Source organism: Megascapheus bottae, chromosome 5 (genome assembly GCF_031878675.1).
Source record: "Megascapheus bottae isolate mThoBot1 chromosome 5, mThoBot2.hap1, whole genome shotgun sequence".
NCBI classification, from domain to species: Eukaryota; Metazoa; Chordata; class Mammalia; order Rodentia; family Geomyidae; genus Megascapheus; species Megascapheus bottae.
In genome coordinates, this window is record NC_143513.1 from 49,231,514 (window position 1) to 49,247,407 (window position 15,894).

A 15,894-nucleotide genomic window follows, 5' to 3' on the forward strand; every position below is an offset into this window, starting at 1 on the left:
GGGTCCTGGTAGCTCACGCCTGTAATCCTAGCTACTCAGGAGGCTGAGATCTGAGGATCGTAGTTCAGAGTCAGCCCAGGCACTAAAGTCCGTGAGATGCTTATCTCCAATTAACTACCAGAAAACCAGAAGTGGTGATGTGGCTCAGCTGTGGCTCGGTGGTAGAGTTCTAGCCTTGAGCTATAGAGCTCAGGGACAGCACCTAGGCCCAGAGTTTCAAACCCCACGACCAAACCAAAAAAAAAAAAAAAAAAAAAATTAAAAGATTTTATTTTATTAGCAGCCAAATATGTACTTATACGGCCTTATCACTTAACAACTTGAGAAATTAGGCTAAACAAAAAAGTGCAGTAACGTCAATAATTAGGGCATCTTCTGAGAAGTTTGTCATTAGGTGTTTTCAGCATTGTATAAACAAACATCATAGTATACCGTACTGTAAACAGAGGGTACTCTGTACCAAGTGTATACCAGCATGGGCTGGTATCACCACCAAATGGAATAATGTATTGCTTTATGACTTTAGAATAGCCACAATAACATCAAATGAGAAAATTCTTAAATCCATTATAATCTTAAGTACCTCCTTTATAGATTTAGAGGAGAACTTAAACAGTGTAATTCCTTCAAAAGGCAGAATCGTAGTTCAACAAAATAAAAACCAGGAAAGCAGTAATTGAAAGGGGTGAGGTGGTGCCAAGAGGATGGAAAGTAGGTGAATGAAGTAAAGAAGAAGGTAAAATACAGTCAGAAATTCAATGTATATCCTTCAAAATTTAAGAAAAGTGAAGGAAGGGTTGGGCTGGGAGGGGTAGGTGAGAATGTTGAAAGGGATGATATTGATTAGACTTATTATAATCATAAATTGCTTTGCTGAATGGCAACTCCTTTGTACACCTACTTATTTAAAGATAATAAAAATATTTATAAAAATCAAATGGTAGACGTGATACTACATGCCTATAATACTGGCATTCAGGTGGCTGTGATGGATGACTGCAAATTCAAGGCTGGTTTGTCCTACATAGAGAGACTGTCTTTCAGCAAAAAATAGTTATAGAAATTATATGAAAACATAACTTAAAGGCAATGAATAACTGTAAAACTATTTGAAAGATGTCAGAATTCTTAAGTTTCTTTTTAAACCTTGAGAACTGTTATTTTCATTGTTTTTTTTTCTAAAGGAATTCATTACTAAAAATGAATTGCTATTCTCAACAAGCAAAAGCTACTAGTGTATACATACTATTTATCATTTCAAACACAAAGAATGTATATATTTATATTGTATTTAATACCAATGCTAATATATATTTCAATTTCTAAATGTGTAGTATGAAAAAGTTTGTCTCTGGTTGCAAGCTTTTGAGGAAAAAACTCTCTTAGCTTTTAGTAAAACATGGAGGAGACTTATTTGCTGAGAATGAAAATAAAGATACTCCTTGTGATTGTGCGGAGAAGCAACACCACAAAGATCTGGCCCTCAATCTGGAATCTCAGATGGTATTTTCACGGGACCCTGATGCTGAAGAAATAGAAGCTGAATATGCTGCATTAGACAAACGTGAGGTGTGGTAACTTTTAAAAATAATTCGATGTCATAGTAATTATATGTTTTACATTAAATTTTATGTATTCTTAAAACTCAGCCTGTATGGTCATCTTATCCATATACTTAATATCTTATTTCCATAGCATTAAGTATAAAAGTACATCTAGAAAACCCAGGAATAGGGTATTTTCTCTAACATGTGAATGTATTTACAGTACTAACATACAGATACATAATATAATTGCTGTCTATTCTTCACTACTCCAAGGTCTAGTCTTTTTTTTCATATATTTTTATTGTAATTCATAGAAGGGTTACATTATATTCACCAGATAGAAGGTACATTACTTCACACATAGTGTGATACCCTTTCTCATGTCATGGTCCCCATTTCCCTCCCCTCTTCCCCCACACAACTTGATTTACCCCCTTCCCTCTTCTATTTCAAATAACCAATTAAGCACATATAAAATATATCAGATAACAAGGTGAAATATTGTAACAATATGAGATAACCAAGGGACAGTAAAAAAGATGAGAAAGAACATAGTACATTAAGGACAACAATCACCCATTATATGGTTTTTGTTTCTATATCCTGGAGGTCCTTTCATTTAGCATCATACTATATGGCCTTATGTATCTAGATTTTGCCCTATTGTGAATCTCTGCTAGGAGAGCCCAAGGTTTCTACTGATTATGACAGATGAGGGAAATCATTGAGCCTAAGTTCCTTTGAGTCTGGCTTACTTCACTTAATATGATTTTTTCTAAGTCTCCATTTCCTTACAAATGGGGCAATGTTGTTCTTTCTGACAGCAGCATAGAATTCCATTGTGTATAAATACCACATCTTGTTGAGCCACTCATCAACTGAGGGACATCTGGGTTGGTTCCATATGTTTGCTATGGTAAATAGTGCTGCAATAAACATCGTTGTGCTAGTGGCCTTAGTATGTCCTTGTTTCTGGAAGTTTGGGTAAATGCCAAGTAACGGAATTGCTGGGTCATAGGAAAGTTCTATACTTAGTCTTTTAAGGAACTGCCATACTGTTTTCCATAGTGGTTGGACGAGTTTGCACTCCCACCAACAGTGTAGTAATGATCTCCAAGGTCTATTCTTGTTCATCCTTTTCTCCATCTTTTTTGGGTTGTTCTTATTAGTAAACATGTTTTTGGTAACACTTCATCTACTTTTTTGTGCCCCCTTTGTTATAGCCCCATGTCTTTAACAGAAGAGAAATCAAAGAAGCATTTCCTGTACCTGCCAGTTCCTCACTTCTTCATTTCTCAGTCATCACTTCCTTGCTACTAAGCTGAAACTACATTTGGTGTAAACTTATATGTTGCCAAATTCAGTAGGTTCTTTTCTCTCATCACCTTACATGAATTCTCAGCATTACTTGGCACACCTTGACCACTCTCTTCCTAAAAAAAAAAATTCTTCTCTTGGCTTCCCATACAGTATTCTCTTGTGCCATCCCTGTCTCAATAAACATTTCTCCTGTCTACTGAGTGAGTTGCTCAAGCATAAATACAGATGACATTCTTTAATTCTTCACATATTCTTAACCATTTCATCCTAACAGTTCAGGAAATCCTGTTGATTTTACTTTCGAAAAACATAACTTAAATCTATTCATCCCAGTCTGCTAAACCCCAGACTCATCATGCTACTTCTCATCTGAACTACGTAGATTATTCTTAAATGAAGAAATTAAACCACAACGAATGTTTTTTTTCCCAAATAATTTCGATCCTCAATGTTTGTTTAGTGTTAAATTGTTAGTTTGTATATGTATCATCTCATCATATTGTTTGCTTTATTTTTGAATTCTTAAAAATTGGGGGCTATAATTTTACATAATGGCTCAAATAACTGAATTTCTAGAAATTAAAATTTCTTTTTGTTTCTTTTTTTTCTTTTCATATATTTTTATTGTAATTAATAGAAGGGTTACATTATATTTGCCAGGTAGGATGTGCATTAATTCACATACATTGATACCCTTTCTCATGTTTTGGCCCCCATTTCCCTCCCCCCTACCTCCACCCCTCACCTTGTTTTACCCCCTTCCCTATCCAATTTCAAATAACCAAATACAAATATATCCGATATATCAGATAACAAAGTGAGATACTGTAACAATATGAGATAACCAAGGGACAGCAAAAGAGATGAGAGATAATATAGTACCTTAAGGACAACAATCACTCATTGTATGGCTTTTGTTTCTATATCCTAGAGGTCCTTTAGAGTACACTGAGCATTTTGGCCAACCTGCCCTGCAACATTGATATTGAATCCATACAGGACCTTGACTGGTACTTGTACCTTTCAACCATTTTAATAAGAAACATAAATCAAAATATTTGAATAACTTGTCAGGGTCAAAAGTACACTGAACATTATTCTTATGACTTAAAAATCAAGCATCTTTTGTTTGACATATTTTTTAACTTTTGTCAGTCCATGATTTTGAGCCAAACAAAAATTGTTACTATAGGGGTTGGTGATTTAGCTCAGCGGAAGAGCCCTTGCCTAGCAAGTGCAAGGCCCTGAGTTCGGTCCCCAGCTCTAAAAAAAATATATATATTGTTACTGTAATGTAGTCATTTAGTAGGAAGATAACAGTTAAATAACAGTTAAACAATAACATTTTGGAAATAATATTGATATGATTGAGTTGATTATATGTTTAGTTTTTCTTGAAAAATCTTAAATAAAATATAGCAGGAGAGACAAAAACTTTAAAAATAAAAATTACTGGATTTTATTATCAGTGTTTTTGTTTTGTTTTGTTTTGTTTTTTTGCCAGTTCTTGAATTTAGGTCCCTGAGCACTGTGCTTTCTCATGGCTAGAGCTCTACCACTTGAGCCACAGCACCATTTCTGGCTTTTTCTGGTGTATGGTACCAAGAAATTGAACCAATTGCTTCATACATGCTAGACAAGCACTTTACCAGTAACCCAAACTCTCGGCCCATATTAGGTTTTTTAGCCTAAAAGAATTTGCAACTATAATAAACATTAAGTTTAAAACATTGTTTTAAAATGTTAAGAACAGTTTATTTATTATATAGAAAACAACTACTGAGTAAAGGAGAAAAGAGTAAAATAGTCATTTGATTATTGTGTTTGTGCATACTTGTTTTGCTATTGTTCTATTTTTATGTAGTTCCTGAAATTTATTTTTGAAATATATTTTATCTTTCATGACTTTATCTGCTAATTTTAGCAGTTTCTTATGTCAGACTTAATCACATCTATATACCAAGCTTTTTAAATCATTAAAGTCATATTACATATTGAGTTCTACTAAAATATTTTTCAACTTAATAAAACATGACCATGTCTATTAGATCAGAACATAATCTGCACATTATGGGGCTGGGAATATAGCTTAGAGGTAGTGAGTTTGCCTTGCATGCACAAAGCCTTGGGTTTGATTCCTCAGTGATAGAGTGCTAGCTTGGAGCAAAAAGAAGCTGATGGATAGTAGTCAATCCCTGAGTTTTAAATCCCGGGATTGGCACGAAAAAAAAAAATCTGTATATTATGATTACTCACTTATTAATGAACATTAATAAATAATTCAGGTAATTTTTTTACCTTTAAGCTTAAGTTTTTAATATTATTAATAATCTGGACAGTTATAAACTATAACTTCTTGACATATCTAAATTCTCTAAATGATTATGAATGATTCTCTAAATGATTAATTTCTTATTTGTTTGGGTTTTTGCTGTTGTTATTAGGTTATTTTGTGGTATACTTATTTAGTACACATAGAGACCTGTGTCCTAAGAGTTTTTAGAGACTTCATGCTATCACTCAACAAAACAATGCTAGTAATTATTTTAGGTACTTGGAGTCTAACACTGACCTTCCATCTAGTTCTTTGTATTTCACCAGGGAAAGAAAAACATACAGCTGACTAATGCTAAGAAGGAAGTAGCTTTGTGGCTCAACTAGTAGAGCTCTAGCCTTGAGTGAAAAAATGTAGGGCCCCAGGCCCTGAATTCAAGCCCCACAACCAACCCCCCTCAAACACACACACACACACACACACACACACACACACAAAGACTAAAAACTAGGGCTAGGAGTGTGGCTAAAGTGCTTGCCTAACATGCACCAAGTCCTGGGTTCAATACTTTGGTGCCATATACACAGAAAAAGCCGGAAATGGTGCTGTGGGTTAAGTGGTAGAGTGCTGCTAGCCTTGAGAAAGCTGAAGGACAATGCCCAGGCCTTGAGTTCAAGCCCCAGGACTGGCATGCATAAATTAATTTAAAAAACTAAAAACTTAGGCTAAAAAGTAAATGAGTTGGTAGGTCACTCTGTATTCTAGCTATTTAGGAGGCTAAGTTCTAAGGATCACAGTTGGAAGCCAGCTCATACAAATCCAAGAGGCTCTTATTTTCAGTTAGCTAACAAAAAGCTGGAACTGGACTTCTGCCACCTAAGGGTAGTAGAGCACAACTTTGATTGAAAAAAATCTAAATAGAACCAAGAAGCCCTGACTTCAAGCTTCAATATCAGCACCAAAAACAAAAATCCAACCTGGCCTGGGAACATGGCCTAGTGGTAGCATGCTTGTCTAGCATGTACAAAGCCCCAGGTTCGATTCCCCAGATCCACATACACAGAAAAAGCCCGAAGTAGCACTGTAGCTCAAGTGGTAGAGTGCTAGTCTTGAGCAAAAGGTGTCCAAGGACAGTGCCCAATCCCTGAGTTCAAGCCCCAGGGCTATTAAAAAAAACAACAACCCTATGAATGAACAACTAGCATCAGTGGCTTACACCTATAATCCTACCTACTCACAAGGCTGAGATCTGAAGGATCAGGATCTTGAGGTTAGCCTAGGCAGAAACTTTCACTAGACTCCACTCCATCTCCAATAACTAGCAGAAAGCAGAGTTGGAGGCTCAAATGGTAGAATGCCAACCTAGGAAGCCACAGGCTCTAAGTTCAGACCCCATTATTGTCAAAAATATACTTAATGGGAACATAATATTTAGGGCAGAAACTGCCATACCGAAATAAAAACAAGTGTCAGAAGAGAGACTGAGAGAAGAGACTAACATTTCTAACAAAACTTAGAAAACTTTCCAACAACAATTAGAAAAGTACGTTCAGTTCTAAATACTTCTGTAAAGAATGAACAGAGAAACTGGTGAGGATTTGGCATCTGTAAGAATAGAATATATGACTACAACTGAGTAAAGGAAAGAAAAGTAAGCCATACTTTACTGTGAAGAACCATGTGAAGAATCATCCCTACCAGCACAACCATCATTGTTTACTATAGCTAAGATATGGAACCAACCCAGATGCCCCTCAGTAGATGAATAATCCAGAAGATGTGGTATATGTATACAATAGAGTTCTCTGCCTCCATCAGAAAGAATGACAATGCCCCATATGTAAGGAAATGGAAAGACTTGGAAAAAATTGTGTTAATCAAAGCAATCCAGGCCCAAAGAAATAATGAGTTGCATGGTTTCCCTCATTTGTAATAATCAGAGTATGTCTATGATATTCTTAGCAGGGGATCACAGTAGGCCGGTCATTTAGTGCATAGGACCATATAAATGACAGATAAGTACATAGGATCATTTATAATGAAGCATATCAAAATGAACTCCAAGAATTGGAAACAAGAGATTCTTTTTATGTCCTATATGCAGTTATTTCTATTTTTTCTTTTTCTTTTTTTTTTTTTGCCAGTCCTGGGCTTTGGCTCAGGGCCTGAGCACTGTCCTTGGACTTTCTCAAGGCTAGAGCCTCAGCACCACTTCCGGCTTTTTTTTTTTTTTTGTATGTATGTGGTACCAAGGAATCGAACCCGGGTCTTTGTGCATGCTAGGCAAGCACTTTAACCACTAGGCCAAATTCCCAGCCCATCTATTTTTTCTTTCTGTTAGTTTTCTGAACCCTTTGTCTTTTGTGGAAAGGAAGGGGCGTTGTAGAGACCGCAGGACAGAGGATTAACTAATGCAACAATGATACTTACTAGACATTGGAAATGAACTTTACAGCTTAAAGGGAAAAGGAGTGGGGAACAGTAAGCAAGAAAAAATGAGGGAGGTGGTAACTGTTCAAAAAGAAATGCACTCATTACCTTACTTTTTTTTGGGGGGGGGGCAGTCCTGGGCCTTGAGCTCAGGGCCTGTCCTTGGGCTTTCTCAAGGCTAGAACTCCTCCACTTGGGCCACAGCACCACTTCTGGCTTTTTCTATGTAGGTAGTGCCAAGGAATAGAACCCCGGTCTTTGTGCATGCAAGGTAAGCTCTCTACCACTAGGTCAAACTCCTGGCCCCTACCTTACTTTTGTAATTGTAACCACTCTCTTCACATTTACAATAAATTTTTCTTAAATAATAAATTTAAAAAAGAATCCTCCCTTGCCAAATCTCAGGAAAGCTGGATGTTTTTATCTGGTTTTTATGCATGCTGGACATTGCTTTGCCAGGCTCTCCTGCTTGACAGATTTACCCTTTTCTGTTTTATAAAAAGATTTCCTTCCTATTAGATCAAAGTGTTAGAGTAGTAGCTGAAGTTTTGGCACCTAAGTAAAACAAAAAACAAACAAACAGCTAAATAAGAGGAGAAACTAAAATTGAAGTTTTTTTTTCTGTTCTTCTCCCTCCCCTTCTTTTTTTTTCCCCTAAGCTCAGCCATTAAGAAATTGATATTAAGGGAAATTGGAAATACCTCCTTTCTTCTGAATGTCTTTTACATCTTTAAAAATTTTAATAGTTACTAATACTTTGGAGTAAATCATTGTTTTTGGCCAGTCCTGGGGTCTGAACTCAGGGCCTGTCCTTGGGTTTCCTCAAGGCTAATGCTCTACCACTTAAGCCACAGCACCATTTCCAGCTTTTCTATGTATGTGGTACCAAGAAATTGAACCTGGGTCTTCATGCATGCTAGGCAAGCACTCTACCAAACTCCCGGCCAGTAAAGTCTTTTTTATAATGCCAGTAAAGTTTTTTTTATAATGAGCATTTCACCTATACAGTCAGTTAGGGGGAAAGAGGCTATTTTATTGTGGAAAAAATGACAAAAGCATATACTGTTTTCATGATATATTTTATCAGTATTCAACAATAATGTTTGGGGATAATGCTCCATCTCTCCATAGTACAGTAGTACAGTTTGTGTTAGGCTGTTTCTCATTTCTTGAGTATTGTTTTAGTAGCAATAGCAATGATACATGAAGATAGTGTCATTCATTATTTCCTTTTAACTCCTATTTCTTACAGTACTGATTCTTTTGAAGGTTATTGCTGGTCTTGTGTTTGATCTGAAAATAGAAGCATTTTATCTTTGCAAGAGAAAAAAGAAAGGCACCTTCATTTTAATCCTGCCTACAGAAAAGAGAGCTAGTGACACTGAGAATGTATTGAAATGCTTCACATGATCTAATTGCATTTCTGTTGGAGAGATTCAGAGTTTAATATATTGTGTTCATGAAAGCAGTGTGTCTTGTCCTTCAAGAATTATTTTGTGTTTTATCATTACCTATCAGAATTTAAAACTGCATATACTGGGTGCTGGTGGCTGTAGTTCACACCTGTAATCCTAGCTACTCACTACTAAGATCAGAGGATTGCCATTAAAAGCCAGTGTGAGAAGGAAACTCCATGGGACTCTTTATCTCCAATAAATTGTTACAAGGCCAGAATATACATTGCAGAAGCCACTTTTTGCCAGTTCAGATCTTGGAGTCTTTATTAAAAGGCCAGTGACTGCATAGTGGACTCCGGCCTCAAAGTCCAGCAGCCAGAAAACATACTCAGTACAGTCAGGAAACAGTCCAGAGATGACAGAAACAAAATACACTACCAGTAAGCCAATTCTTCACTGGAGAGCTGAATTGGGATGCCATGGTGACTAGAGAACAGCCAGGAGACAGGACACAGGACCCAGACATAGAGACACATAGCATGGCATCCTGGCACCTAAGCTCGTTCAGGCTTAAACAGACTCAGGTCAGGGGGCAGAGTCACAGGAAGCTCCCTGTCCTGTCCCAGGTACTTAACTGACTGGCCTAGTAACCTATCAGCCAAGTGCCCACCCCTGTCTCCAGGGAGGCAGGCACCACCCATTACCTGGGGGAGAGGACAAGAGGCCAGACCTTAAGTCCCTCTGTGTAAAGCTTTGTTTTCTCATAAGCAGAACCTACCCTACCCCTCCATGCTCACCTGGGACTACACATCTGCATTTAATGAATAGTACGTAACCTCTAGACTTTCCAGCACTGGATGGAGAATTCCCTCTTCCCAGCCAGAGGCACCAGGATGGCTGGGAAACCCCCAGCCCCAGCACCTGGGCAGGTACTGGCATGGGTATGACTCAGTTTCCTTACTTAGGCTTATCCATCTTACTTCAAAACGACCCAGAAAAAGCCAAAAGTGGCTCTGTGGCTCAAGTGGTAGAGCACTCACCTTGAGCATAAAGAGGTGCAGGGACAATGCCTAGGCCTTGCGTTCAAGTCCCAGACTAGCAAAAACAAACAAAAGAAGTGCATGCATCAAAAAATTTCAATTTCAGGGGCTGGGAGTTTGGCCTAGTGGTTAAAGTGCTTGCCTAGCATGCATGAAGACCCGGTTTCAATTCCTCGGTACCACATACATAGAAAAAAGCCGGAAGTGGTGCTGAGGCTCAAGTGGTAGAGCTCTAACCTTGAGAAAAGTCCAAGGACAGTGCTCAGGCCCTGAGCTCAAGCCCAGGACTGGCAAAAAAAAAAAAAAAATTCAATTTCAATTTACATTAAAAATAAATTATGACATACAAACCCTCAGCCTAATTTTAATTATGTTCTAAAATCTCAGTGCCAGTGATCGTATATAGATTCCCTTCTTGAATACTTGTTTGTCAAACATGTCATTTGAAATATGATGTAAAAATCAATGTTAATAAATTCTTTAATAAACAAACAATAAATAAATTATAAAACTTTCAGAGCTTGGCTCAGTTGGTAGAATTCTAGCCAATCAACAAAAGCATCTGATACCAAGTTTGAATCTTGATCTCCAACCAAAAACTGGAAAAAAAACACTTCAGTTCATTATATTAAAATCGAAGGAAAACTGTCTTTTTCCTATTAGCTGCTTTCACTATTGTCTTCCAGACAACACTAAGTTGCAGTCATAATTAAATTCACCATTTTCTTTCTACTTATTTGGCTAAAATGAATGAGGTAGAATGAAGGCTAATCTGAAAATTTAAGTATGTGGGAATTAAGTAAGAAATATATAGTTATTCCCAGTTGGGATATCAAGAAATATTCTCATGGCTGAAACAAGAAGAAGTACTCAAAAGCCCAAATCTGGACTTGGAATACATTTTTCAGAAGCAATATGATACATCATGTATAACTTCTGTACTAAAAGGAGTACCTGAGAGTTAACCACTACACAATTTACAAGATTTTTACAGAGGAAAAGTATCTTTTATAATTAGCTTAAAAGTAAAATAGTGCATCATGGGTTAAGGTTTTTTCCTAAGGATAATTAAAATTACATTGCAGTGTTTAATAATATCCTGATATGAGAAATTGGGTTCATTTTCCATTTCTTCCCAGGTAAGTTAATAAGTTGCCTGTATATTAAGACATTCATGGTGGTATAACTATATGGATACATAGGTGAATAGGTTTTTAATGCCATGTGACATTAAGTGTACTTTCATAGTCTGCAACATCATTTTTCGTAAGAGAAGCACTAGGGACTTTTTATGTATTGTCTCAACTGGCAGGTCTTTACCATCCCAAATGATTCTTTTTTATTCATTTTTCTCAATAAATTCCATTGATTTTGATTTTTCTCATACTATACCAAGATTATTTGGTGAGCCAAATTAGGAATGAAAATGTTGTGTTGACAGAGAAGCCAGTTGTGTCATAGATGAGAAGCATCTCCATTATCTCTGCCTAGTGTTGGATGGAAAACAGTAGAAAACTCCAGGAACTGGGTGAACTCATTCCCTATGGGACAGGACAGAGATCTCATCTCATCCTCCATTGCATCTGGCAAGGGTTCTGCAAATGTCAGATAGCATTGGTCAAGATAATTGACAGGAAAATTCGAGCCAGGAAAACTCGAGCTTTTAACACAATCTGTGATAGGAGAAATTAATGCTTTATGGGGTAAGATGATATAGGCTATTACATGGTTAAAGTTAACTAAGACTGTTCTCAGAATGGCCTTAACATGTTCAAATCAACAATTAGAAAGGATTTATGAAGATAAGATATCTCACAGAAAGAGGAAGGGTGGGCAAATACATTCAAAATATTCAATATACATATGTGAAAATGGAACCAGATAATTTGAAGGGAATGGGTGGGATTGGAACAGATGGGGAAAATGATGTAAGTGGTAAAATTATCAAGATGCATTGTACTTACAAACTGACATGGTGATTTGAAGCCCCTTTCTACAGTTTCTTAAAGATAATAATTTTTTCAAAAAAATGTTTTCAGAACATACAATTGACTTTCAGCCTATTGGTTCTTATACATTCAATAAAAATTATTCAGTGACAGTCTTGACTGATAGAAAAGCTTAATCATATATTGCATAGATTTCCTTCCTCATTCCTTTTTTTTTTTTGGTTGGTTGTGGGGCTTAAACTCTGTGCCTGGGCTTGGTCCTTGAACTCTTCAGCTCAAGGCTAGTGCTGTATATCACTTGTACAACAGCCTGTGCCACTTGCCACTTCCAGTTCTATATGGTAGTTAATTAGAGATAAGTGTCTCACAGACTTTAGTGCCTCCAGATAGCTTTGAACTATGATCCTCAGATCCAACCTCCTGAGTAGCCAGGATTATAGGCGTGAGCCACCAGGCACCTGGCCTTATTCCTTTTTGTTTGGTTGGTTTTGGTTTTGGTGGTACTGGAGATCAAACTTACACCTTGGAATGCTAGGCCTGTGCTCTACCTGTGCTGATCCACATCTGCAGCCTCTTTTTTATTTTTAATAAAATACATGTTTTTATAGAAAGAAACAATGAAAATTTAAATATTTTACCACTTAATAGCATTGTATAGGACTACCTTCCGCTTTTCTCCTGATATATATTATGTTGATATATTAATGTTATATTTAGTAGGGTTTGTTTATATAAGCATCATGAAAAAAATTTTTTTTTAGTACTAGGGTTTGAACTCAGAGCTTTGTATTACTTGGCTTATATTCTAATTCTGAACCATGCTTCCAGCATGGTATTTTTGAGATAGAATCTCATTTTTTTGCCCCAGGCCAGTCTATACCTCCATATTTCTCTTGACACTTATTGCTATAGCTATGATAAGAGGCATTTTCCACCACTCTCAGCTTTTTCCTTTTGAGATGATTTCTTGAAATTTTTGCCCAGACTGCCTGGGAACTATGATCCTCTCCATCTCAGCCTCCATTATGACAATAATATACTACCAGGCCCACCTGTTGGTTGAGATGGCATCTCTTTTTTTTTTTTTTTTTTGCCAGTCCTGGGCTTGAGCTCAGGGCCTGAGCACTGTCCTTGGACTTTCTCAAGGCTAGAGCTCTACCACTTGAGCCTCAGCACCACTTCCGGCTTTTTTCAATGTATGTGGTACCAAGGAATCGAACCTGGGTCTTCATGCATGCTAGGCAAGCACTTTTAACCACTAGGCCAAACTCCCCGCCCAGAGATGGCATCTCTTGAACTTTTGCCTAGACTGACTTCAAGGTGTAATCCTCTTGATCTCCACCTTTGGGTAGCTAGAATTACAAGTACAAACCACTGGCACCCAGCTATAAAAGCCATTTTGATTACTCTGACTGTTGTAATGTGAGTTGTAAGTCCTTTATATTTATTTACAGCTTTTTAAGAATTCTAGTACTGCCACAGAATTTCTACAGTTGTTATTTTATAAAGTATTTGAAATTTCTGCTGTTCCTGTAGTCTTGAGTTTTGTGTTTACTGCACTTAATATAGTTACTCTAATCTGAGACTGTTTGGAATAGTACACATTTGTAAACCCAGCTACTTGAGAAACAGGAGGATTACAATAAGAGACCACCTGGGCAAAAAAATACTGACACTCCATTTCAACAGATAAACCAGGCATGATGGTATATGTCTGTAATTCCAGCTGCATGTGAGGTAAAGGTAAGAGATTACAGTCTAAGCCTACCCAGGTAAAAGTGCAAGGCCCTGTCTTAAAACCAACTAATACAGAAAGATCTAGGGCTGTTACTTATGAGGAAGAGTGCTTGCACAAGGCCTTGATTTTTTTTTAATGTACATGAGAATTATGTGCGAGATATATGTATGTGTAACATATATGAGAAGGTAATAATGTCTGTTGTGTAGTGGTATGATTGTTTTTATTTCTCATTTGTTTGTATTCAAATTTTCAAACCTCTGGGCATTGACAGCTCACTCTTACCTACAATCCCAGCTACTCAAGAGGGTGAGATCTGAGGATCATGGTTCAAAGCCAATCAAAGCCAGAAGTAGAATTGTTGCTCAAGTAGTACAGTGCTAGCCTTCAGCATAAGACCTCAGGAACAGCACCCAAGTCCTTCAAGCCTTACACACACACATACACACGGAAATCTAGTCTATAAGAAACAGAGGTCTTACCATAGTATATAGTACTGTTATTTTTAGCATGAATAGTTACTTATGCCCTAACATTTGCCTCTAGCTTAAAAGACCTATAGAGTCTACCTTAAAACATAGTTTGAAATCTACGATGGTCACACCTAAAAACCCATTTAGCATATCTATAACAAAATTGAAACTGATTAAATAAATGACCATATACATTTATTTGTATATATTTTGATACTACTATACAGTGTAATCAGATTGACTTTGTTTTTCTTCTCTTCAAAGCCGTATGAAGGACTGAGACCCCAGGATCTTCGTAGATTGAAAGATATGCTTATTGTGGAAACTGCAGACATGCTTCAGGCTCCTCTGTTTACAGCTGAAGCCTTACTTCGAGCTCATGGTAATGAACTAAATGTATTGTGCTTCTGATAACACAGATGCCTTGTGAAACTTTTCAGTGTTAAGGGGAGGGGGACTACTTTGGTATTTTAATATAAAACAAAATGTCAAGAAGGCCTATATAGATTTTTGTGCAGTGGTTACTGCAGTAATCATCATAATATGTTATATTTTGAAGCATGAATCAATTATTAATTAAAAAGGAAATTTTTTAAAATTAGATACTTCAGTCAGATTATAGATTATTTCCCTTTAGAAATGTGCCTGATTGGGGGTGGGAATTTGGCCTAGTGGTAGAGTGCTTGCCTAGCATGCACAAAGACCCGGGTTCAATTCCTTGGTACCACATATATGGAAAAAAGCCAGAAGTGGTGGTGAGGCTCAGGTGATAAAGCTTTAGCCTTGAGAAAGCCCAAGGGCAGTGGTCAGGCCCTGAGCTCAAGCCCAGGACTGGCAAAAAAAAAAAAAAAGAAAAAGAAAGAAAGAAAGAAAGAAAGAAAGAAAGAAAGAAAGAAAGAAAGAAAGAAAGAAAGAAATGTGTCTGATTTGACTATAATTGGATGTTGGAATTCATAGTGCCAGTGCTGGTCTCACAGTAATTTGGGGCTAGAGTTATAGCAAATACCTAAGAATGTGCTGTTAGTTTTGAAATTGTGTTTATTTATCTAAAAGCTATTATCATGAAATGCAGAAAATGAATTAAAGACTCAGAAGCATAGTATACATTTTAAGGGTTCTTTGTTGTTATTTCTTCATTTTTTTTTCCGGCCAGTCTGGTGGCTTAAATACTGGGCTTAGGCACTGACCCTGAGCTTCTTTTGCACCAGCACTTAAGCCACAGTGCTACTTCCAGCATTTTTGAGTAGTTTATTGGAGATAAGAGTCTCATGTAGAATTACCTTCCTGGGCTAGTTTTGAACTGTCGTTCTTAGATCTCAGCCTCCTCAGTAGCTAGGATAGCAAGCATAGCCACCAATGCCCTGCTGTTATTTCTGCTTTAAAACATAAGTTTGTCACAAGTTTATTGTGATTTTTTTTTGGGGGGGTGCCAATCCTAAGGCCTGAACTATGGGCCTGGTGCTGTCCTTGGGCTTCTTTTGTTCAAGGTTAGCACTTTACCATTTGAACTAGTACCACTTTTAGCACTTTTTGTGATTAATTGGAGATTAATTAGAGTCTGTGATGAATCAAGAATCTTATAGGGTTTCCTGCCAGGGCTGGCTTCGAACTGTGATTCTCAGACTTCAGCATCCTGAGTAGCTAGGGTTACAGGTGGGAGCCACCAATGTCCTGCTTACTGTGTTTCTTAAGTAATTTATAAGAATTATCATGTGCTTGGATTGG

General features: G+C 37.1%; 1 protein-coding gene across 8 annotated transcripts in view; it reads left to right on the plus strand.

Annotated features, from left to right (window-relative positions):
- Positions 1-15,894, plus strand: part of Ankib1 (ankyrin repeat and IBR domain containing 1) — a 167,792-nt gene that overhangs the window by 99,169 nt on the left and 52,729 nt on the right. For all 8 annotated transcript variants that reach the window (XM_090333100.1, XM_090333096.1, XM_090333099.1 and 5 more), the window contains exons 4-5: positions 1,387-1,569; positions 14,434-14,551. In XM_090333100.1, the coding sequence (XP_090189226.1) occupies positions 1,387-1,569; positions 14,434-14,551 (301 nt within the window). The remainder of the gene's footprint in view (positions 1-1,386; positions 1,570-14,433; positions 14,552-15,894) is intronic.